General features: G+C 35.1%; 3 protein-coding genes across 5 annotated transcripts in view; 1 reads left to right on the forward strand and 2 right to left on the reverse strand.

Moving 5' to 3' along the window:
- LOC116294097 (5-hydroxytryptamine receptor 4) overlaps positions 1 to 17,633 on the reverse strand; it is a 66,697-nt gene extending 49,064 nt beyond the window's left edge. For 2 of the 3 annotated variants that reach the window (XM_031701662.2, XM_031701737.2), the window contains exon 1: positions 556 to 677. The gene's annotated coding sequence lies outside the window, so the exon portion shown is untranslated. Of the gene's footprint in view, positions 1 to 555; positions 678 to 4,927; positions 5,099 to 17,392 lie in introns of those variants that run through there. The other variant, XM_031701809.2, reaches the window with a different exon arrangement.
- LOC116293246 (galanin receptor type 1) overlaps positions 1 to 26,540 on the forward strand; it is a 115,943-nt gene that overhangs the window by 51,310 nt on the left and 38,093 nt on the right. The window contains exons 3-4 of the mRNA XM_031700682.2: positions 4,838 to 4,899; positions 25,045 to 25,117. The gene's annotated coding sequence lies outside the window, so the exon portion shown is untranslated. The remainder of the gene's footprint in view (positions 1 to 4,837; positions 4,900 to 25,044; positions 25,118 to 26,540) is intronic.
- LOC116308886 (uncharacterized) lies at positions 21,297 to 23,156 on the reverse strand. The gene has a single exon (XM_031719437.2). The coding sequence runs from the start codon at positions 23,154 to 23,156 to the stop codon at positions 21,297 to 21,299; it is 1,860 nt and encodes a 619-aa protein (XP_031575297.1).

Raw genomic sequence — 26,540 nt, forward strand, 5'->3', positions numbered from 1 at the left:
GTCTTTCAGTGTCTTTATAATGTTAGCGTGACAATGACACCCCCACGGGGATAGACTTAGAAGGTTTTGACGCGTTATAAATATATTATATGAATTACTAGGGAGCAATATCGCTTTTCTCATCGTTTGAAGATTCTTTGCAAGGAATCCTACAGTTTTGATACAATAAAACGTTTAAATCAATCCGTAGTGCAATTGATTCGTACTTAAGGAATTCTCTTAACGTGAGATAAACATCGAAATAAAAGTCAATTTCAAGATGTGTTCACAAATGTAATCAGCGCTTGATTTGCACAGAATTATTGACGATAAGATGGCAATATTAATTCCTACTTCTTTTATTACAGACAGGAACACAATTTCATTCATTTTCTTATACTAGTTCACGTACTCTTGTACAAAAATATAGAACTTTGAGCATGATAAGATTTGTATATCACTTGAAGGTTAGAACGGCAGTTCAGCTTAGCCTAGAAATTTGCGAAGCATTTCAACCCTTGTCTGTTTTGCTAATTAGATTATTAATATTATTAATACTTAATAAGAAATTAGTACCTTTTCAATGGGTTATTGATAACTTACGTGCCCACTACACTCGAATAAAGCACTGCTCAATTTCCTACAACAGTCATTGTAGGTGTGAAGTAGAAGAGCCATTTTGTAAATGACATTTGGTACGTAATGTATGTTAGGCTTGCTCTGGGGCAGTGACCCTTATCTTTTGTTTCATTATTGATGCCATGTTCGTTATGCTTGTATCATTATTATTATTATTATTATTATTATTATTATTACTATTATTATTATTATCATTTTAATATATTATTACAATTTTTTTAGTATTGTTATTAGATTTAATTTATTATTAGTATCAACCATTATTATTCATGATCGTTATCATAATCTATCGAAATTCTAATTATTACCAACACTCATTATCAATCTAAAATCATCATCATCATCATTAACTGAAAAGATTATATTAAATAATAAATAATGATTTTTTAATGGTATTACTAGTTGGAAAAAAGTGATAAATAATTAATATGACGCATAATGTTTGCTCGAGTAAGTTTTACTTTATTGCTGTTTTATCGATTTTGAATTATCATCGTCATAACCACCATGATCATCATCACCACCGCCATCATTGTTTCTCCCACTCTCTGCCACTGCTTATGTTTCTATGCCCTTTTCTCTCCGGATTTATCGCTTTTCTTCACTCCGATAGGGTCGAGAGTTGTTATTAATCTATATATGATTTCCATGACCTGTCTGTGTAAACCAATGTGGCAATAACTGGATATTTTAAAAGCACTTTGTCAACATGACCACTTGACTCTTTCATCTCGTTGATAAAAAATCGAGTACTTTATGCTATTAATCCGTCTGGGTTTTGAAAGGGTGGAGAGTTTCCATAGCAACGTTGATGTTATAATTATTCTCTCAGATTCAATAAGTAGGCCTAAAACGTTTTCTAGGGAGCATGCGCGAAATTAACTGTTTTCAAACTCATTAATAATGCATGAGGAAAACACAATAGAAATCATGACCTTGGAGGAATTTGGATCGTCCTGATTTTTCTCTGCTAGATTCACTCTTATCTTGAAAATTTTAGTAGAACACAAATGAACTAACCTAGACGTTTGATATGTAAATTATTAGCGGCCGATCTGTATGGGCATTTACAAACCGGCACGAGCCATGTCAGAACGCTTTTGTGTTTCCACCCGAACACCAGGCTAGTCAGTCCAGAACAATAGTTGGTTCAAATTGCTCTCCATATTTCAATTCGGTGTATAAACTCAATTGAAGAATCGTTGTCGGGTTCAGAATCATAGAACATAGAAGCTGAGACCGAAATGCTACATGGGAAGTACGTTAATTAGATGTATGCTGTGACCGGCGACCCGTAGCATCATCCACTGTTTTTAATACGCGGTTGGCATCCTAAACCGACTGCATGGATGGCGCAAAGGAATGAATTATAAATGATTATGTCATTTCCCATGTGCCATTGCGGTCTAAGCTTTTATGTTCTATGTTTCTGAACCCGACAATGATCCTTCAATTGAGTATATGTTATATTATTTAGATGATCAATAGATAATCAAAAATGTAAATTCCTTGTTTATTACTCTATACATTCCTCTCGCTGCTGACACTAGAGAAAAACGTTTGCGCATGCGTGCATTTCAGCACGTTTTCTAAGAATTTTGAAGAGTTTGGGTGAGAAAATAAATGCTTGTTTTCTCCAAGTATACAAAAAAGTTCGCGATTTCCATCATAGTGCAGCACGATCTTAGATTCGGAAACGATTTCACATTCGAGACGAAAATATATATATCAAAGTGATCGGTTTGTTCTGTGCAGTATACTTGCAAGTTATATATATGTTTCTCATATTTAGTTAATTGCGCGCGTGTTTGCGAATATCTAAAAATATATATATTAAACTTTGGCTGTTGTTTCGCTGCGTGGGACTACCACAACATGGCTAGTTTCCAACTAAGTGAAAGCCCAAATATCGAATTATAATGTAGAAGTTGATTTTTGAGAAGGGAAGAAAACCGGAGAATCCAGAGAAAACCTTTCCGCTCGAGAGAGAGAGAACCTACAAACAACTTCACTCACATATGGCACCGAGTCAGACATCGAGTTAGAACCGAGCGCGAGCACCTCGCGAGTCCTCTCGTATTATACTGTGTTGCTCCCGTCGTAGAAGACGAATACTACGCCATGAAATAGGAAGTTTCCAGATTTTTTAATTCATACTTTATCGATTTTGCAAAGAGAAAAAATATCCAGCGTGTGGTCAAACCACTTGTTCCTTTTATTCCATTTATCTTGATAGGGAAGAGACGAATTAATAAGAATCAACTTTCCGGCACTTTTTAGATGAGTGGATGCTGCGTGAGAGATAAATAGCATCGAAGGGGGGACTATTAGACATAAAAGCAGCATAGTAGAAAGATTCATTATAACATTTAAACATGGTTAAAATAGAAACTCTTATAAGCAGCCGACCTCTATTAAGCGACCAACCTCTATTTAGCGACCACTTGACATCTCCCCGATGGTGGCTGATCTTCAATTTATACCTCTATTAAGCGGCCAACCTCTATTTAGCGGCCAGTTGTCAAAGTCCCAAAGAAGTTTTTTGCAGATTTATACCTCTATTAAGCGACCAACCTCTATTTAGCAAGTCAAAGTCACAAAGAAGGTTTTTGCACCAATTTATATCTTTATAAATCGAGCAACCTCTATTTCGCGACCACTTAACAACTTCCCAATGGTAACTGATTTATTACGAGTCCTACTGTAGTTCACACCGGTTCGCAGAGAGCACAAGTCCAGTAAATTCATACTCTAGATTTTTGATAAAAAAGAACTGTATGTATTGATCAAGTCGTAGTTTTTTTTTTTGTATGCATTGAGCCATTTGTTCATAACATATCCTGCCTTTTCTATTAAACAGATTTGGGCATGCAGTTAACTTAATTATGAAAAGCATAATGAGACAACGAATAATAGTAAAAAGGGGTTTCAAACTCAGGTATCTTCTCTTTTATATTAACCACTTTTATATTTATCTCACTTTAATAGCCTTACTAGTCGGCGGAACCACTCAGTGCGCTAGCAACTGACCGATGGGCCCTTATATTTCCATCGAGTTAAAAAACAGGGCAAAAAATGATAGCCTCTCTTCATTTGCTACTCTGATGGTTGTTCTCCGGTGCTCAGACGTTATTTTGCCGTTGCTTCATTATCAAATGGCTAGGATTCTCTAGTGTCTCTTTCCCCCCTTAACAAATAGTACAAATAAGATAGACCCGCCATCAACCGGAAGTATCGCTTTACCAGCCTCTTGGCTAGGTTCAGCCTTTATCGCAAATAGATAAAAAGCGGTTATATGGGGTAGTTTTCGTTTGATTATATCAGATATTAAAGATTCTCGTGAGTTAGATGCAGGTGAACAGAACTTTCTACACTTTTAAGGTACACGCCTCTTTTCCCAATTACTGATTCAAACATCTGCGGACTCTTTAATTTGTCAATCTCTTTTTTACATTTGTTTTCCTTCTTTTCAATAATAATTTAATTCTTTTGTCAAACCTGTTGGCGAAGTTAAGAACACCGAACCGCATAGACCCGGGGACAAATTATAGCATAAATAAGAGAGGGAACTTCTTAATAACGCGCGCGCCATGTAAATTCCCGGTTGGGCTATTTTTGGTAACCGGATACAGTTTTAATTTCGCCTTATCCTACTCCTGTGCGTCGTCAATTTGCGCGCGTGTGCGCTCTTTCCGTTTCGTTTTAAGCGTTTTAAGCGCAAAATATTCTTTTGTTTATCTACTACTGTACTTGGATAACTTTGCGATTCCTTTTATTAATTTTAAAGAACTTTTCACGGAACAACTGACGTTTCACGTTTGCCATAAATAAGATTCTAAAACTCTCTATTTGTTTTTCGTTAGTACTGGGTTGTAATGTATCTTTTACCATCTTCAAATATATATATTTAAAGCTTTTCATACTTCGACTTGGATTCCTCGTTTCCTAAACTTACATCTTTTCATTATATAATGCACAAATATTATTAAACTGCCGAAAAAAATGTTATTCATCGTTGAAATAGTAATAAATGATACTTGTTCATTTGCACGTCAAGTAAACCAAGTCTAGTAGTTTAGCAACCCAGTGATTATAGAGTAGTTGAATAACAAGAGAGCAAAAATGCTGAAGACCACTACCCTGCCTCCCACTCAGATCTATTGTAGATATCAACTGTTTTCTTATGCGTTTTCCTCTTTTCTCTTCTTTTCCATTGAAGATCGAGCTAGAAAATGAAGCCTCTACACAAGCCATATACTAGAAACAGTATGGAGTCTAATGGTAAGTAAATGATAAATCAAATTCTTACCTTAGTCAATAATACCAGTATATATGGCCTATCTTCTTCAGTAACACACATCAAGGTCTGTTCTTTCTGCCAGGCTGACTGTTTTTTTTTCCCTCGCTTCTTCCTATGCTAGCAGACCACCAAATGAGCGGGAACTTAATCGTCAATCATATTTGCACAAACGCCTAGCAACTAGAATCACGATGAAAGAAAATTTTAATTATAATTAAAACTGCTTCGCGTCCGGTTCATTAATTGGATATCTATCTATACCTAAAAAAGCGCCAAGATACGACGCTGTTCATAAGGCACAATAATATCACGACTAAAAATAAAATGACTCAGTTTTATTGCTGCCGCTGATTGTTTTTAGTTATCGCCTTCAAATGACATTAATTTAGCGTAGCAGGAGAACAGGTATTTTTCGTGCAGGCTTCTCTTTGATCTTGGTGTTTGCTTTCGACTTGGGGCAGTTTTTATTACTTTTTTCTCATTTTATTTTTCAAAAAAAAAAGAAAACTAACTATCTTTGTTATGCCAGGTTATTTCTTTTCAAGACATGCGATAAAGTATAATTAAGAAATAAAACATAAAAAGGGAGGGAAAAAAATGAAAAACGCGAACGAAAAAGGCACAAAAAACAAAAGGACGAAAAGAAAAATGATATAAAGTAAAATGAAAAAATGTTGTTCGAAGCGTAGATTATACATCAAAAATTTACCGGTGAGTTGTGCGGAGCTATACTACTATAACTGCTATTTATTTTTAGACACTAATATCGATTTTTAGCTGTAGGAGAAAATGAGTAGTAAATCCAACTGGATAGCAAGATCTCGTTGCCCGTTTTTGGGATTGACACTATAGGGAAAACAAAAACAAAAGAAAGAGAGAGAGAGAAGGAAGGAAATAGATGGAGTAAAGAGAAGGGGGAAAAGGATCGAACGAACGAAGGAAGGAAGAAAAAAGCCAAAAGTAAAGAACCAAAGAAAGGTAGGTAGGTAAAGAAAAACGAGAGAAGCGAAACAAAGAAAGGAAGAAAAAAGGAAATGAAATGTCGAAGTCACGTACCAAAGACTTCGGTGTATATAAAAAAATAGGCAATATAAGCATTTTTTGAATGTTTTAATTTTGTACAGCAGTTTTGTCAATATTTAGACAAACCCTACTTATTTTGCTCAGTGTGTTTTCGTTTTTAGTATTTCCAGGCTGTAAAATCAGTCATGATAATTTTCCCAAAATCGTAGAGTTAGTTTAAGCAGAATTGATTAGAGAACATGATATTCTGGAGAAAGCACATATAATTTTCGGCGGTTTATAACGTTTTCGTCTGTTTACCAAATCTATATGTTTTAAGGCTTATCGATGACTTTCATAGAAATCTTATTGAATTTTCAAACTTATTCGGGTCTTTGATGTTGTCTCGAGTCGGAAAAACACTGAAGTTTGTCGGTTAAACAAAAAAGAAGAGCCGCTTGAGTCTTATTAAACCATGGTTTTATTACTGTACTGCAATCAAGTGAGTTAAGAGTGGCTGTCCGTAACGGTCGAGAATGGCGGGACAGCGAAGGAATTTTCAAATTTCTCATATTTTGTCAGAAGACAACCTTTGGTAAGCTCTTTTAAAAAATCCAGTTTAAAACTTCGAGCGCTTTTTTATTTTGGCGAATTTTACGAAAATCTAAAACTCGACTTCCGGTTCGCTCTGGACCGGTGTGAACAGCCCAAAATATTACCCATATTTAAGAAGGCCTCACTCGTTCAAAAATACTCCTATCGATCTGATACTTTTTCAACATTTTAACTAACTATCAGACTCCAAAAGGGATAAATAATATTTTTGGGAAAATGTTTTTTTCTCGCTTTTTGGGATTTTTTTTCGATGGCATTTCAAGCAGCTACGACGCGAAGCAAATTTTAGCCTAAGTTGAATGCCCTAAATCATCACCTGGTATATATTTTATTTTCACTAATACTATATGATCTGAAAGCTTGTTTATTGTAATTCTTTTCCTGAAAGTATCAGCTTTGGAACGCAAATACGTCCTCGCGATTAATCGACTCTTCTATGTAGCATACGGCGGTCTAATTTCGGATTCAGAATCAAAGCGCCTGCTTTATAAATACTCAAAAACTTTCTTGGATCACCCAGAATGAACATCTTAATCGTAAACAACATTAGTTTGATGACTGTAAACTATACTCCAGCTATATATTATTGACTTATTCTTTTGTACTGGAATGTTTTAGAGAGTAAGGACTTAAGCGTACGAATTCTAAGTTAGAAAAAAAACCTTTAGACCCCATCAAACGCAGGGTTTTTTTATTTTTCTCTTTTCTTTGTTTTTGTTGAATATACTTGCTCAAAATCCTCCCAAATTTCAATTAGTTCCACGTTATTCATAGAAAAAACAAACTCATTTTTGTACTTTCTCAAAATTAATGGAATAAGTTAGAGGACATTATGATTGAATAAACAAACTGAATTAGTTGAGAAGCGTGGCACGTGAACGTCGATCACTTGTACCTTTCTTGAATTATATGAACTAAACAAACAACCTTTATGTTTTGTATTTTTTGTCTTTATCTCTTGTCAAAATTAATAATAACTAGTGACTAAAGTGCGTGCAGTTGCTTTCGTACTATTTCATTTAAGCCCCTTTCCCGATAACGTCACACATTTGATCCGCATCAACACTGCCTACTCTGCTTTTTTCCCCTTCTCTTTTGTTGCTGTTTTTGCTTGTTTTTATATGGGGTTTCAGAATTGATTGATTTAACTTGATTCTAAATGAAAAAGCCAAAAATCGTCCTTGTTTCATTAAGAGAAGTCAGTGGCTAACAAACCTGTTTCCTTTCCTATTCATTCGCCTAGAATAAACTGTTTGACAGGAACAACAAGTATCTTTTTACCAATAATAATAACATATTTTATATATATATATATATATATATATACAGCCATTTGCAAAAACTATGGCCGCTTCCAATACATATACGAGTATATCGAAAGCATATCAAGTATTATGGGATATCTTCCACTATATATTTTTCAAGTTGTCTATCATTAGGGCTTTCTGGAAAAAAATATCAAGAATGATATCCCGCCCTGTCTGATATACTTTCGATATAGTTGTATTTATATTTGAAACGGCCATAATTTTTGCAAATGGCTGTATATATATATATATATATATATATAACAAAGTATGTAATGTGGTCTATACTGGTGAAACAGTGCTCGATGCGTAGGGATGCAGAGCAACAGATATATAGTAAAGATTGGATTAAAGACGAGACATGTTCACTGTAACTCCGAGTTTCGTGCTTACGCACTCATCAGACAGACGTTTTTTTCAGAATGAGTGGCCGTGTTGTATCCGATATACAAACACGAGGCGTAGCCGAGTGATTGTATATCGAATACAACACGGCCACTCATACTGTAGATTGCTTATCAAACGTCTAGGTTAGTTCCTTTGTGTTTCACTAAAATTTTCAAAATTGAAGTGAATCTGGCCAAGAAAATCCAAGTTTAAGTTTATGCAAATGAAGACGAATCTATATCAGATATAAAACCTCCTTCATGGTCGTGATTTCTATTGTGTTTTCCTCATGAATTATTTATGAGTTTGATTTAAAAAAAAAATATATATATATATATATATCAAATTATGCTTTACAACATTAATGTTTATAGCCAAGATTCAGGTAATAGCTGCTCAGTAGGCAAGCTAATCGTCGAGCTGAGCAGCCGGTTTTTTTTTTCTTTTTCTTATTCTTTTTTTTAACATTTTGACAGGAACAATTGTATGGTTTCTATCAATTACAGCCGCAATAGTAAACTACATTCTTAATTAAATGAAGGTATGGTGCTCTGGCGGCGGCTGCGTGCGAGTGCGAAGATTCTCTGTTCTTGAAAAGCATTTTTCTCTTGAGAGATGGTCGAAATCTCTTGAGAAACAATCGCTATTTGATCTTGCTAAGGCCGTCAAATACAAAGCTTGGAAGAGGGGGTTGGGGTTTCTACCGACCCTAAAATTCTCGTCTAGTAATATGAGGACCTCGGATTTATCTGCTGAAGAGGCTGGGCTCTCAAAGAAAATAAAAAGTCTGACCGCTTTATCAAAAAACAGAGAACCTACTTGGTCAACAAGCTCAACATTGAGTAAACCTTAGGAAGAAAGTTAAACCCAGAATTTGTAGAAAAGGTCATGAGACGTGCTCGAGGTCCCGACGGCTTGCGTCTTTTCAAGTACTCGGCCAGACCGTCCCTGAAGACCTTGCTATCTCCCCAAACGCAATAGAGGAAGATGATAATTTTCCCAGTACAATACTGTAGAAGCAGCTATCTCGACTTTCCAACCAGGGCCGTAACCAGAACTTTTACAGGGAGGGTGCACATCGAATAAAAAAATCGGCGGACCTTAAGCTTTTATGTGGGGGTGCACGTGCACCCTGTGCTCCCCCTGGTTACGGCCCTGCCAACTACAGCACCCTGTCACTTACGACCAATACGATATATGTTCCAATGGTGAAAAATGACAGACTTAAAAACTCTCTAGGTAACAATGCTGCAGATTTTCTGTGAGGCTCTAGAGTTACATGTTCCTGTTCCCCTAAAAGAGCAAAGCACCAAATACCTTGAATGTAGTTTACGATTGCGGCCGTAATTGATAGAAACCATACAATTGTTCCTGTCAAACAGTTCATTCTAGACGAATGAATAAGAAAGGAAACAGGTTTGTTAGCCACTGACTTCTCTTAAAACAAGGACGATTTATAAAAAACAGAGTAGGCAGTGTTGATGCGAATCAAATGTGTGACGTTATCGGGAAAGGGGCTTAAATGAAATAGTACGAAAGCAACTGCACGCACTTTAGTCACTAGTTATTATTAATTTTGACAAGAGATAAAGACAAAAAATACAAACCATAAAGGTTGTTTGTTTAGTTCATATAATTCAAGAAAGGTACAAGTGATCGACGTTCACGTGCCACGCTTCTCAACTAATTCAGTTTGTTTATTCAATCATAGTGTCCTCTAACTTATTCCATTAATTTTGAGAAAGTACAAAAATGAGTTTGTTTTTTCTACGAATAACGTGGAACTAATTGAAATTTGGGAGGATTTTGAGCAAGTATATTCAACAAAAACAAAGAAAAGAGAAAAATAAAAAAACCCTGCGTTTGATGGGGTCTAAAGGTTTTTTTTCTAACTTAGAATTCGTACGCTTAAGTCCTTACTCTCTAAAATATTCCAGTACAAAAGTATAAGTCAATAATATATAGCTGGAGTATAGTTTACAGTCATCAAACTAATGTTGTTTACGATTAAGATGTTCATTCTGGGTGATCCAAGAAAGTTTTTGAGTATTTATAAAGCAGGCGCTTTGATTCTGAATCCGAAATTAGACCGCCGTATGCTACATAGAAGAGTCGATTAATCGCGAGGACGTATTTGCGTTCCAAAGCTGATACTTTCAGGAAAAGAATTACAATAAACAAGCTTTCAGATCATATAGTATTAGTGAAAATAAAATATATACCAGGTGATGATTTAGGGCATTCAACTTAGGCTAAAATTTGCTTCGCGTCGTAGCTGCTTGAAATGCCATCGAAAAAAAATCCCAAAAAGCGAGAAAAAAACATTTTCCCAAAAATATTATTTATCCCTTTTGGAGTCTGATAGTTAGTTAAAATGTTGAAAAAGTATCAGATCGTTAGGAGTATTTTTGAACGAGTGAGGCCTTCTTAAATATGGGTAATATTTTGGGCTGTTCACACCGGTCCAGAGCGAACCGGAAGTCGAGTTTTAGATTTTCGTAAAATTCGCCAAAATAAAAAAGCGCTCGAAGTTTTAAACTGGATTTTTTAAAAGAGCTTACCAAAGGTTGTCTTCTGACAAAATATGAGAAATTTGAAAATTCCTTCGCTGTCCCGCCATTCTCGACCGTTACGGACAGCCACAAAACAAAAAAAAACAAAAGAAAACAAAACACTGAAAGAAAACACTTAGTTATTTAGATTAGTGGGATAGGATCTTTAGCAGATTGCTCAAATTTTCTTGTACTCTTTAAATTTGCTCCAAATTTAGGGCATTTTATTTGTTATTTGTTCGTGTTATTGCAAAGTTTTTAACTTTTAGAGACAAGGAATTAAAGCGGTGATTTTAAAACTTAAATGAAAGTAAAGTATTTATCACTACGAAATGATATTACTAGTAAATGAGGTGTGTAGTGGAGCTAATGGTAAATGGAAGGAAGAAGGGAAGGAAAAAAGAGGAAAGAAAGAATGGGATGAAGGGAACAAAGAAGAAAGGAAGTGAAGGGAAAGGAAAGGAAAGGAAAGGAAAGGAAAAGAAAACACAGAAGATATAGATAAAAAATGAAAATAAAGTACTTAGTAATAATATTCCTGGTATAAATTAGAAAGAGTCAAATGAATGAAAACTAAACATTTAACATGAACGCAGAAACAAAATTAGTTTCTCTTATCAATGATAAAATCTCTCCTGATTGCCAATAGTTACGCACGCGACAAGTACTTTTTGTTGTAAAGAAGGAAAGAAAGAAAAAGAAAAAAAAAATCAGTTTTTTTCTCTTTTTCGAATACTTTTTCTCTTTCCACTTCTTTCTCCTTCCTTCCAATCCATTTCTTTTCCATACGATTTCAGCAATAGCACGACGCTTAACACATGAACAAATGAGTTCTCATTTCATCTTGAATAAAATAGTCATGATTATCGCTCACTCGATCGTCACTTCTTACCCCCTACGGGACATTAGCAAATGAACCTATTCAAAACAGACTAATTAAATCGAAGAAATTGTACCTCGAAAGTGTATCGCTATATATAGGAATACCTCATAGGTATCAAAGATGTAACTCTAATTTTCTCCTGTTATTGATTCCTCTCAGTATACATGAAAATATTTTCAAAATATTTGGGTTTTTTTTAAACCTCACAAGGTAAATGCAGTTAATTAAGCCAGTTTTTGTGCGTGAGCTTGGTTTATATATCTTAGTGTGTGGTATATAAATATTATGATTCCATGGTATATATTGGGTATCTGTTAGTAGGTTTCAGCGGGAAATCATGAATCTATCTTTAGAAATTATTCCTAGAGCCTAAATGGGCTATTGACTCATAGGCCATGAGGGCGAGAGGACTAATTGTTTTAGTCAAATCCAACTAGTTGGTCAAATATATAGATGCATACAAGTTTTGAATTGTATATCCATGAGTATATCCACAGTATATCTAGGGCATATCAATTCTTGACCGTGGAGGGTCATCAACAAATCTCTCTTCTCTCCCACTCCTAAAACACGTCATGTACATCGTAAGGCGGTCACCAGCACCCCAGGACCACTCTGCAGGGTACGATCTTCATATGTAAATAACTCCTTCCAAGGACGTTATCGGCACAAGCACACGGGTGTTTCTTATTTGACCTTGGCTAGTCATGTTAAGTGCCGGACGTTCAGCCTTTTATGACGTTAGCCATTAAAAAACATTTAATTGAAAAAAACTCTTACTCAAGAAATGTTTATTAAACATGCACACTCTTTTTGTTTAACATTTTATTTTAAGTATGGATCTCTCATAATAAGAACTAGTAAAGTTAAAATATGTTGTGTCTAATGGGATTGGAATAAGATTAATATAAAGAACTATTACTCTTGTTAGAATACAGTATTCCTCTTATACTGATACTGACAAATTTTAGCCAATCAGAATAGATAAAATTTGCAAAACTGAGAGGTGGCACTTTTCCTTTTGAAATAATTAATTTCCAGGATACCAAATGAAAAACATTGCTAATAGGGACATAATGTTCAATGAGTTTTATATTCTTATTGAAATGGAGAGCAGTTTTAAAATTATTTTTCGTTGGCCAATTTTCGCACGCTTCATGACACCTTAGTTTCGCAGTGACGTCATTTCTACGTCACTATTTCAGATCAGCTGGATGACACCATTGCTAGGAAGATCGAGATCAGCGGTGGATTTGTATATCTTAAATTGGGCTTCCTGTGTAATTGTCTAGCTACAGAATATCAGTTGATTCAAGTGCATATAAATTTCCTCCATCATATATCTTATCATCGAGTGGTATACATTACGCCACTAGATCTGATTGCCTACTCAATTAGTTTTCGTTCGTACGATAAGAAAGCTGCAATAGTTATCTGATGATTATAAAGCATTTGTGAAACTTCCTGGTTTTCCTTGAAAAATGATTGTTTAAAGTATCAATGCTTGATTTTTTTTGTTGTAATTTCATTCCAAAAAGAATTCCTTCTTTTTCCTTTTCGTTTTTAGACGCGAATTCGGGCTGCCTTTGGCAGACTTCAGACGCAAAGATAAACTTTTCGCGCACTGGAAAATATAATCGTAGATTTTAACTAAAGCTGCTTATGTTAATTGTTTTGGATGGGGCTTATGTTCCGACCACCGTCTTGTCAACCTTAATGCGTTTGAAGTCATAATAACGACTGTTTTTATCATTTCGAAAACGTTTCGAGAAAAAGTTTCGCGCCCACCTATACCATTTTTTTGTGCATCGATTTTCTCACCTTCAACCAGTAACTAACAATGAAAAGATATATTATCAAGTTTATTATGGTCATGATGATAAGTGTATTGGAAAGGCCAGTTTTCGATATTCACAATAAAATAATAGGGCTCAATTTTCTATTGTCTTCTTGGTGTCTGAAGAGTGTTTTTTTCCATCGGTGCGTTTACGATTAAAAAAAAATTCCTACCAAATTAGTGGAAAGCTAAAGGTCATCGAAATTGGTTAATATTTTAAAATGAAAACACATATAGGTGTGGATAAATGTTCTCAAAACTCTTCTACGAAAGCGCCTTAAAACAAAGCTAATCTGAGTGTAGAAAAGGGAAACAATAAGCAGGCTAACTAAGAATTAATCATTTAAGTTTTCCAAAATATTTAAGAATATCAAGACACAGGGCCATTTATCAGAATTGAAGAAGAAGAAAGAATAATAAAACTGAAAACACATTGATCTTCGTTTTAGAAAGAAGTGTCAATTAGCTATTGAGGCCACGCCGTTCCCATGTATCCGGACACTTTTCAAAAAGGGTTTTCTTCCTTTGGCGGATCGGCTTTCCGTCCTCACATATCTGTTGAATACGCCATTTGAAAACGCAGCTTTTTGAAAATGGATTGAAAGTGTGGACGACAATGTTTTTGAAAATGGAATGGAAAATCTGTTTTCAAATACATCTGGATCAAGTGGACGCGCCCCTATAAAGCTTTAACATCGTTAGTTACCTTTTCAAACACAATTAACCATCAGTATCTTGTAAAATCTGACCCTTCTTGTTTGAGTGTTCTAGCTGCTCAGTTCTCGATAGACTAACTACTCGAATATTGTCCGAATATTATCTTTTGCATGGTAGTATTGCCTACATATCATATGCAAGTCTGCCAGGCTCTTAATGACATATTATTGATATACCTTTATTACTTTCTAATTGTGGCAATATATGTTGTACTGACCTCAGTATAGTTTGTAAACAACAAGTTCGTTTCTTAGCAGCGGCCAACTTCATAGATTTTTACATTTATCTCGACTATAAACATCAACTTCCAATGATTTATACAACCTCTTTTTACTTCAAACGTTTTAAAAGAAATGGTTGATATGCCCAATATTTTTAGTTTTTCCCAAAATAAAATGGCCATGCAATATATTTAACAAATGACATTACTATTTGGGAATTAACTACCTTTACAATATTGACTCGGTATTGGGTCACGTGATCATCACGAAACTATTTTTATCACAGTGGCGAAAATATAGAATTGAAATCTAAAAGTGAAGATACCAACGTTAACAGAAGTTTTCAACTTATCATTCCCAATACAGAATTTTTCCGTAAATATAATTTCAGAAAGCGCGGATAATATGGGGCATTTATTGTATATAATGGGGGATTTATTGAAGATATAGTTGGTAAAAAAAGCGATATAAGCCAACAGGCCGAAAAATTATTAATTCTTAGTTTTGGCTATATATTTTCAGTTAACAAGTCAATTGGTCTAACGCAACCACAAAAATTCAAATTTGAAAAAAATATTGATATTCTGAATCAACATTTTCTCTCTCACTTACTTTCACGGCACATGGTTGTAAGTTAAAATAGACTATTCGCTTAAAATCAATTCAAATATTTTTAGCAAATACGTATCTATTAGCGAAAGTTTTACGCATGCGCATTTTGACAAGAACTGTATACACTGACTATATACACGATTATTTTTTATTGCAAAAAGAAAGTTGTTTAACTGGTGCTGAATGTCACTTGTAAGGTTTTTATGCTTTGTCATATAGTCCAAGGCAAAGATTCGATTTATTTTCTTAATATTTCATAGAACCGCATTATCCGGCTTTTTTTTTTTTTTTTTTTTGTTTTTTTTTTTTTTGTTGTTGCTATTATTGATTTTTGAAATATACTCGATGAAAATCCAACATAATATTACAAAAGCTATAAACCTCGATTTGTAGAGGAGAATAATACAAAATTTATGAAGATTGCCAGAAAAAGAGAAAAGAGAAACGAGAAAAAGTGAAATCGTACACGAAAAATCCTGAAATGAAAAAAAAAAAAAAAAAAAAAATCGGCGAAAGTCATGAAAATTTAGTGGACTAAAAATTGTTACTATCAAAAGTATAAGACAATAATATTAAGAAAGTGAGAATTCACTAGTTTAAATTATGACTATTGTTTCAAAGTCTTTTGAGGCTTCAATAAAGAATATCACAAGGAAGTTAAAAGTATTCCTGTTTCTCGTTTAATGGATTTTTTCGATATTTGCCCGAGAGTCTATTTTGGTTAAATATTTGGTTAGATTAGCCAATCAGTAAATCATCGAAATGAAACAAGTTCAGTTGCATTAGCTAAGTACGTCGGATGAACGCCAAATGTCTAGATGAAGTAATGAATAAAGCAAATATAAGAACGAATAAATAATTGTCGTTGAGATTTGATTTTTTTACTTTCAATTAACATGAAGGGAACTTTCACTTACTTTGATCGTATAGAAAGCCACACACGAAGTCAATCATCAAAGCAACTTTTCGTTGGAAAGGACCTCAGGTATACGTCACTTTCCTTTTTTGTCCAAAGATTAAAAGTATTTAAAAAAGATTTTTTGTAATACTCCCTAGGATTCTGGCGAGATTTGACCATTTTGGTTTGGATTGCATTTATATGCTATTTCTATAAAGCTTCTATAAATATAACACTTGGTTTCTTCCCTATTTTGATATATAGATATTATTAGACTGAAGAAAAAAATTCTCGTTAAATATTTATTTTTTCGTTTAAGAAAAAAGAAAGAATGAATAATTGAATAAAAGAGAGGCTAGGAAAGTGAAATAGAAGATAAAAAGAAAACAAATTTTTGTTACAAAAAGCGTTTCTGAAGACGGTTTGATGTTTTTCGTTATCGGTGTCTTGTTATGAAAGATTATTGTTATTATTATTGTTTTGCAAGAGAGATAAGATATAATGTTTTCCGGTGATGTAGTCACAGGTCTGCGATTCAGTCCAGATAAAGACACAAGAATAAATGAATGGTGGTTATCAGTTGGAATAGATCGCATAACCAACAAAGAGAGATGTGATAGAAGGTTGAAATACTGATGAAAAAAGTCTCAAAATACACAAAAAGCTTTCATTGATATTTAAAGAAAGTTATCATGGATAAATAACACATATTACAAGGAGAGCTGGCACATAGTGACCAAAATGCATCATGGGGAATTTCCAGGAGGGACTAAATTAACCTTGAACGCACGTCATAGAACTCTAACTCACTACTAACTCTATTTCTCATTACCGTGTGTAGGTATAGTTCTAGGGTCTTGGCAAGGGTTTTGAAATGTGAGGTTTAGGCCATATCAAAATAAGTGGATGATTCGATCAGGATGATCCCAAAAAGAATATTACCTAGAAAGCTAGTAAATACTTTCCCTTTTTAATGTTATAATATTCTTTATTCCTATTTTAACGACTGCATGATAGGGGTGCCTAGCTACCCAGTCTACCCTCTGAATCCATCCTCGCAAAACTGGCTATATTTTTGCACTGGCCATGTTTTTGCACTGGCCATATTTTTGCACTGGCCATATTTTTGCACTGGCCATATTTTTGCACTGGCCATATTTTTGCACTGGCCATATTTTTGCACTGGCCATATTTTTGCACTGGCTATATTTTTGCACTGGCTATATTTTTGCACTGGCTATATTTTTGCACTGGTTATATTTTTGCACTGGCTATATTTTTTGCACTGGTTATATTTTTGCACCGGCTATATTTTTGCACCGGCTATATTTTTTCTAATCAGGGAATCCGTAGCTTTCGTTTAGGAGTTTCAATTACAGTTAAGTGGGTTCAGAAGCATTATCTGAACCGCCCTCCTGCACCGAACGCTCCTCATTTACTTACCTTATTCTATGTCTAGTTAATAGCAGGTGTCTGCTTCTCATACACTGATATTAGGTCACCAATTCGTATAGCAATGGAGTGGTTTCGGTGATTTATTCCTTGTTATTTAGTTCGGTACTTTGTGTTTCCCTGTATTTTAAGCTTGTTTCGTGTCGAATGTGACTGTTGACAGTTGTACTGGACTTCACGACTTGGTTTATTTATAGATGGACCACATCTTTACGCAGTTAAATAAGACCTCGGTTGGATTTTACTATCCCCTGAAGAACCCTGAAATATAAATGAAAAAATATAAGTCTTGTTTCAAGTTGATTTTTTCTCAATTCTCTAAGATTATTTAGTAAGAGGGCTTAGAATGAAAAAAGTTAAACTCCTGTGCGAGTTCGAACCTTTTTGTATTCAGTATAGATTCTATTTTTCTTTAGTTTTCTTTCTATAAATATTGGAAATCATCATTTCTTACCACTAGGGTGCTGTAGTATTTCTGCTTAAATTTATGATTTTTGAATGGTCCATATGTGCGCATGCGCAAACACGGATTAGATAAAATTTACTTTCGATTTAATGTAACTAAAACAAAGCTTCGCGTTATATACTTGAAGAAACACATTCATGAATATTGCAACAGCTTGGTAATTTGATTCAGTCTTTCGGTACTTCCAACCGCACTTGACAATTGAACATAAAGCACTCTTTATCTCGACTTGTTCGAATCTTGTAGTGTTTTTAGTGCTTCATGCTTCATTCATTTCGAGAGGCATTTTAATGCAAAGTAGAGTCAGATCGAAAAACTGATTAAAAAATACAGTTTAATAAGAGCTTCATGATTATGATAAGAGACGGCTTTTCGTACATGAACGATTTCAGGATGTTTTGACGCCAGTGAAATCTGTTCACTAGATTGGGAGAGGAATATGATACTGCTCCAAATCCTAACCGGTGAGGAAGGAAACAATTTAATTTCATCCACTATCAAATAGTTCGTCCAGAAAATGATCTTTTAGGTCCTTGGTTCTCTATGCGAGTTTCGCATAAAGTCATAGAATAGATACCCAATCTGGTCCTCCAAAAGTATATAAAAAATCAGTTTCTTGAGAAGATATTATCGATGAAATTGGCACCTAGAACCTTAAAATCAAATAACTGCACAGTGCGTTAGATGTGAATAATGCAACGTAACGTTCAAGTGTAAGCGTCGTTGATATAGATAATGATACACAGTTCTTGTTCCCAAGTTCGTGCACCCATCCACACTAGAGAATCGTAACTTTACGCTCGAAATAGTGGAGATGTGAGGAGGGAGTTAGAGTGGGCAAGGATTGATACTTGAAAAATGTTCAACATTAAAATGTAAAAGAAAAAACAATTTTCCACTTTGATTCTTTTCGACCCTTTTCAACAGTATCGTGAATCAGTTTATTACTCTTCAAGTTCGAATGCGCAAAAAAGCTAAAAAAATATCGAAGGATCTATTTGTAACTATCGTCTGAGACTATGACTTTGAACTGAAAATGAATTTAAAAGGCCTAAAGCTATATCAAGTTACAATGTTTGCAATTAATAATCGAAGCTATATCGTTGTAAATGGTATTTTCTTTCATGCACTGCAATAAATAGTTCTGTATGAAGCATTTAACAAACGTCTTGGTCAGACTATTTAGGAATCAACAGAACTTGATTAGATATTAGATTTCATAGCTCAAAGACACAAAAGGACAAAAAATTAAAAAGGTAAAGATTGAATTGATATTTTAAAGCGTTTTATCAGATTTTATTGGCATTTTTTCTTTGACCTCGGGGTGTCCAGAAAAACCTATTTCAAAAATGTAGCATACTTGTCAAAATGTCAAACTTGTCTAGGATACATGTTCTCTTTAATTTGCCCAAAGAATGGCAACTCTCAGAGGAATGATACGATTCGCATAAATAGTGAATAAGAGTATTTCATTTCGTTTTGTGCGCATCCTTTCGAGCTAGCGCGCAATCCCACAGACATAGCGAGTGCTACTTTGTCAAAGTAACTTTATATTGACTTTAACCAGGAACATTTTAATAGATTTTCAGCAAAACTAATAATTATAAATAAGTCTGAATTACACATGCCGAAAAAATTATCCATCATGGAAAAAACACATATGGAAAAAACGCTTATGTCTAGACATGAGAGATATAAATATTAGTTTTGAATATTACTATTAAGAACATAAGATGGGATATAGACTGAGGGAATATATAGGTATCTCATAACCTCAGTATTACGAAAAACCACACAACTATTGATTATGAGAATTACGACTCCCCATGCAGTAGCACAATTCCAATAAAGTCTCGATGTGTATCTTTGGCATGGTCTATCTTTAGATTATCTATCAAGATTCTCTAACGAAACGATTGCATTTATGTGTCATAATTGACAAAGTTGGGCCCTTAATAAAAGTTCCATCCATTCACCAATTGCATCCTATCTCATTCAATTATTCAATTTTTTTAAATCCATTTATTTAAATGCATGTATTCCTCCTCTTTTACGCCGTACTTTTTATTACGATTTCTTCGTGCTATTGTATTCGATTTGAAAAAAAAAATTCTATTTTTTCTTTAAAGAGAGAGAGAGGGGGGGGGGGGGGGGGGTAGCTCTACGAGCACGTCTAGGACGAGAATGATGTCTTTTATTGTTGTAGTGACGTCATAAGGAAAGATATATTTTATTTATTTTCATATTAAACTTCAACTGAGAAAACTGAATGATAATGATACGAAAAAATTAACAAGAAAAACTAATTAATAAATAGCAATGATAACAAACAAACATAAAATCTCAGCGAGGGATAAAAACAACAGAGCAAGCGCCAACTAGGTTAAAGCCCATGAAAAAAATAATAAAGAAATAAATAATATAGTGAAAAATTATAGAAAAACTAAGCTTAATATATGAAATATATCTGAAGATTGTGATTATATGGATCGACTTATCATTTACGCTCTTCTTGCGCCATTAGAATATTTTGTGACGTAAGGATTAGCTCATAGTTACGTCATCACCGCATCAATGTATTCAAAGCCGTTAAAACGTCAATCCGCATGTGGCAATATGGATTAACTTTTTTTTTTGGATGACATATTTTGATATTACTGAGTTGTTTGAGTTAAGCATTATAGAAATTGTTAATGGAGGTGTCGATGTCCGGGTTAATGGGTATCGCAGAATGAGGTCGGTAAAATATAAGTGTAGCTAGCCGCACAACATTTTATAAATAACATATACATTATTATTGTAATACACTCTAACAAAATTACTCGATTCTGATTAGACAAGAGGAGTACAATTAAATCCCAAATTGTACTTTGTAGAGTCCCAATTAAGTTGATCAATTTTTTGAGTGTATTATAAACAAAAAAATCACACAATCTTCTCGTACAATTCGGAATTTGTAGATACTCGTGAGGTTTTGAAAGTTCTCAAATCGAACTCGTCTAAATTCTCGTCCAATTTTGAAAACTTTCAAAAAATCACTCGTGCCTATAAATTTCGAATTGTACTCGAGATCGTACAATCTCCTATACTAACGAATTAAATTTTTATTTAAAAAAATAAGTACTAATAGAATCATAAACATTAATAATATAATCGCAGAAGCCATTGATTTTAACATTTTATTTGAAAACGAAAAGAATGCAATAACATATAACTAAAAAATAGATAATATTCATACAAATCGTAGGACAGTCGAAATAAGTATGAAACATGAAATATGGGACTAATTTGAGTACTAACTTTACAAATTTGTTTTCAAGCATTCCGTCATTTTTTAAAAATAAATGAGAATATGAAAATGGAAACGATACCACTAGCTTTTGTTTACTTTCTGATTTATTTCTATTCCTGGCTAATAAAGATAGATAGTTAATATTTGTATAGAACATTGGTGGAGTTTAAAAGTGGGCAGTTGACAATCCTTACTTGATCGACTTTAGAAACCTTAGCGATGTGTAGGTCACACAGCCTAGTGCAGGAATCAAGTGACAGTTTTTCAACATGTGGGACCTTCAACGCGAATTTCTTGATTCGATCGCAATCGATTACCCGTAAAGCTTTGAGGTCTTCACATTTGATTTTCATCTTACATGAATTATTCTTACTATTGGGCATATAGCAAGTGTTCAATATAATATCACTGACCACTGGGCAGCAAATCCTGACTGACTTGATACTAAGGTCTTTCAGGGAAATAACGTTGATTCTACGCGTGGCCGTAATATAGAGCTCCATCGGTCTGAGAACGAGTGTTCGTCCAATCAAATCAAAAGTATCAATGGTTTGACATTGGACACGCACCTCTGTAGTGTGATAGACTTCACTGATGTGGAACTTCTTGAGATCCTCGCAAATGATTTCAAACTGGCATTCTTTATTAGCATATCGTCTGCAACTCTTCCTTGGTGCGTAATAACTGATACACTTAAAGACTTCTAGTGTCGGGCAATCGATTTTCACTCGGCTCAGAAGCAAATCAGCATCTTTGATAATGAATTTTCTCAGGTTTGGACAGTCTTGACTGGTCAGTTCAATCGATTTCCATTCGACGGTCAGCTCAAGGCGCATGAGGTTCGAACATTCTTTGATAAATTTTTTGAAACTTTCCAAGTCAAATTCAAAGCATTCCAACAGTTCGAAATCAGTGAGGCACTCACACTTGGCAGATATGTTGCTAAGGGACAAATTATCCCGCAATATCAGCGTCATTAGATTACTTGTAAGAAGCTCTAAGCTAATGAGCTCAATGCACTGAGAGATAACCAGAACCTCTAAATCTGGCATGGAAATCTTGATGGTTTGTGTCCAGGAACTTGGCAAAGATGACAAGAAAAGAACCTCCAAACTCGCAGACTCCAGGACCAGTGCTGTGTTGAATACCTCGTTGTTCATAGAAGCTATAGAGCCCACAACTAGGTGTTTCAGCCGTGTTAACCCTCTTGTGAAGTCCATCAAGTCTTTAGATGATAAAGCTAAGTACCTCAACTCTAGACTCGTTAGGATTGAACAGTGTCTGGAGTTCATAATCTCTCGAACGGGCGGCACCCCAGTAGCATTACTCAGTTCCTCGTCTCCAGGCTTAAGAGCATAGGGAGTCAACTCCAAACTCATTTCTTTCAGCTTGACCATGGGATCCAGAATCGAGACTATACTTCCACGACGAATCTTGTAAATGCTTGTATGCAAACCTAAATGTTCAAGGTTCGGAAACCACATATAAAGGAATCTCAGATCCCATCCTTTCAAACCTCTAGATACTGCTCTTCGTCTCTCGAGACAAGACGCAGATAGATGCTCTTGTATCATGCAGTCATCTATTGTCACGTGCTTCAGTGATTTACTTTTGAAATTTTCTGCCATCTGTTTTGACCAGGTTAGCCAAGGTACATCTAGTTTGCGCAAGTTCTCTAGTCGTGGAATGAGCTTGCGCACTTCTGGGCTGTTTAAAAATGGTTGATCTTCAGCTCTGATGCACTGGATGAACCGTCCGTATTTTCTGAGACAGAAGCCCAGAATTGCTGTGTATTTGCAATCCTTTTCGGTAGTACCACGATCCATTGTAATACAGTCGCGGTCATCGTCCAAGTGAATATGCTTCCAAAGGTGACAAGTCGTGTCGATGATTCTTTTCCATTTCCAACAGACTTGTCTGAGCGTCAACAAGTCAGAGTAGATTGGATGAACGTTAGAAAAAACTTGAGCAATTACCTCGCAAGGAAGAGAATCCATCTTGAATACTCTTTATTTTCGTTCTTGTTTAATCAAGTATTTCTGAATTTGTTAGCATTTTTCTGTTAACAATGATGTTATACGCGTGACAATAATGGTCGCGCGTGCTCGATTTTAAATTTAAATTGCGCGCGCAATTAAAAGTCTGACTCGATACTCGAAGCAAAGGAGCACATTAAAATTTTGTTTGTGTAAGGAAAGTCATTGTTCTTGGTTGATCTATCTAGCGCACGCAATCCATCTTGTGACAGGCGTTCCTCGTAGTGTTTTGGTTTCGGCCGATCCGAATGGCTTACGATCGTGTAAGGAAGGGAATGACGAGTGTACACGTCGCTCCGCTCCTCGCAAGATATTCGTCGGTTTTCGGAGTAATTTCGCTAGCCCGACTAAAGCAAGGAACGCCTGCCATGAAGTGTAACGCGCGCACGTAAACAAGAACTACAAGGAACGCCTGCTATATCTTAGAATACGTGCGATAAAATCGAAGATAAACCAACACAATCAAAATTTTAACGTGCTCCCTTGCTCGAAGCCCAAACAAAACAGCTTTAGACGTTAGGCGCGCGCACGTCCATTTTCCCGCACGTGCCGTGTTGTGCTGCTCATTGAGTCAAACATAGTCATTTTATAATTTTCAATGTTTCTTACAGTTAATCAACTTTTTAGTCTTATTAAACTGCTTGTTTTTGTTTATCAAAAAGTCCATTAAATAAAGCACTGTATGACTTTGGTTCCTGGACAAAACCATATTTCGTCTGAACAAATACCAGGACAAAAGCCAGGATTTCGAGTCAGTACTTATAGGTAATTACATTTACTCTTAAGTCTTTGTAGCTTCCCCTTTCTTTGTTTAGTCAGTTCAATGGGCTTTCTATTGTGAAATTGTGTTAGAAATAATTCCACGTAATAAATATTTCTTTTACATCAAAAACGTATGTAAAGACGTATAAAAAGGCATTTGTATAAAAAGGCGCGGTAGAAACAAATTTTATATAGTAATCATGGTCTCCACGTACAACAACATTCTAGATGTATTTAAAGTAGTTAAGATTGATTTATAAACACTGAGTTTCAAGTAGTATAATGAATCCTGACTTCAACCATAGTTTATCAACTATTCTTCGACTCTAGTTTATATCTCTACGATAAAACAAATTATGATTTTGTGATATTTATGTTGGGTGGTTCGGAGATAGAAGTTAGAAACAAGCGGTTTTTGCTTTCATTGATTCATAGTCAAAACGTTTGACAAAAATTCTGAAGTTTCAGTACTGAAGACGTGATCCTAGCCTGAAATGCTGTTTAATCAAATGAATTAGCGAGTAGCTAATAACAATTCTCTACATAAGACTTTATATATAGTTTATAGTTAGATTTGAATGGTCCTTAAAGCTTGTTCACCGTGTACTTGGGCGTCCTGTAGCCGTCCTTTTGTTTCCATCTGTGTCGCGCTCAGTAACCAAAACTCTCCTTTTTCTTAAAATTAAGATGACTGCCTACCTTTGAACGTGCGATTTGAGCCCACGATGTGCGCGTGCATCAAACCCGCTAAATAACCTTCGAAATGTTATTGGAAAAAGTTTATTTTTTCCCAAAGGCAGCTAGTCACCTTAATGAACTGTAAATAAGAATGATAGTAAATCTGGAGTCTATTGCGCAAGCGCGTTTGAATCTTATTGTTCTAGACATTATGTAAACAGCTGTCAAGGAATGTTTGCCTTTAGGCTGAGAACGTGCGCGGAATCGTTATCCGTGTGCCATAGCTTTATAAAAGCCCATCTATTTGGAATAAAGCCAGTCAAAGATAAAAGAATCAGTTACTCTCTTACGGATAAGAAAACCATATGTATATAGACTAACTTTTTTGTGTTTTTCTGTCTCAATCCAGCTAAGGAGAGTGGAGGAAAGTATTGTACAGTCAAGTCAATAAAAGCAAAGTTCAAGACCCGTTACTCGTTTAGGTAAGTAAAAAACTTGGCAACTTTGCTACTTTTGCTGGTCAAATAAAGAAAATCCAGGTAATCGAAAGTAAACTTTCTCTGGTAATTAACCAAAACGTGATATATTCAGAGGTTAATTTCGAAAAAGGTTTAAGTATTGTTTTCAATTAATCCTTAAATTGTTTTTGAAACATAAGAATTTTCGTATCGTCGTTCTTTATTGTAAAACGCAAACATTAGCCGACAACAAATGGGGAAAAAAACTATATTTAAGTATAGTTGTTCAAAACGCGTTGTGTCTTTACATGACCTAAGGCCATAGATACTTGATTGAGTGCCTTTAAATCCATTATTCGTTATTAAATGTCATTTTTGGGACAAAATAAGAAACATGACTATAGAGGGTGTTCTATTCATTCCATCTGATTTTATCAAAACGTTTGCTCAGGGTATTTTCAAGTTGCTCCTAGATTGGGTTCAGTCTTATAGAGAATCAAGGGTAGTGTAGCGATAGAAGAGTCGCCTCTCACTCTCTGCAGGGTGTTCTATTCATTCCATCAAAACATTTTCTCAGGGCCTTTTCAAGCTATTCCTAGATTAGGTTCTTAGAGAATCAAGGCTGGTGTGGTAGTAGAGGATTCGCCTCTCATCCTCTCGTCTCACATTCGATCGCATGTGAGTAGAATTCGTTAGGTCTCGTCCTTGATTCGAGAGATTTCGTTCATCCGCAAAACCTAACAAGTTGAATTCGAATTCGATCTGTAATTTAGCTGTGCCCTGACATTGATCAGTCCAGAGGTTGTTTCACGGTTCGATCTGTAATTAGTTAGCTGTGCCCTGACATTGATTAGCCCAGAGGTTGTTTCACGGGGTTCGGTCGGTGCGAGGACTTAAATCATCGAGTCCTGGAAATGCAGAAAGCAGCCGAGATGTCGTTTCAAAGTTCGGTCGGTGAGTTAGCCCTTCCTTGAGATTAGTTTACTTTTTGTTTTGAATCTCAGTTTCAAAAGCCAAGACAATGGTAGTCCTTGTCTATAGAAGTCTATTGGCTTTTGTCTTTTCTGGTAGCCTCATCGATCTACGTTGTTATAGTAATCGTTCTCCTCCCTAAATCTTTTTCCTGGAAAACATTCAGCTGATCGTCTTAGATTGAAGTAACATGTCCTAGATTGAACTATCTTCAATCCGATTAAAGAGGGGGTTCAATGCTTACGATCTGAAAAGTTATCATGGCAGAAATCTGGTATTATGCACGATGAGTATGGTGCTTAGAAAATTACTGGGTATTATCTATAGATGTTATACATTATACTAATCAGTACCAAACCTATATCCTGTATAGATGTCGTGTTATAAATCCTTATGACAGCCTGCATCTACTATAGATATCATTGTAATTTTTACCCTCATTTTTTGAGTACAAAATTCCTGTAGGAAATCGATA

This window comes from Actinia tenebrosa, unplaced genomic scaffold (assembly GCF_029948245.1).
Source record: "Actinia tenebrosa isolate PJP-AT-01 unplaced genomic scaffold, QUT_ActTen_1.0 PGA_scaffold12__29_contigs__length_12842862, whole genome shotgun sequence".
Classification (NCBI taxonomy): Eukaryota; Metazoa; Cnidaria; class Anthozoa; order Actiniaria; family Actiniidae; genus Actinia; species Actinia tenebrosa.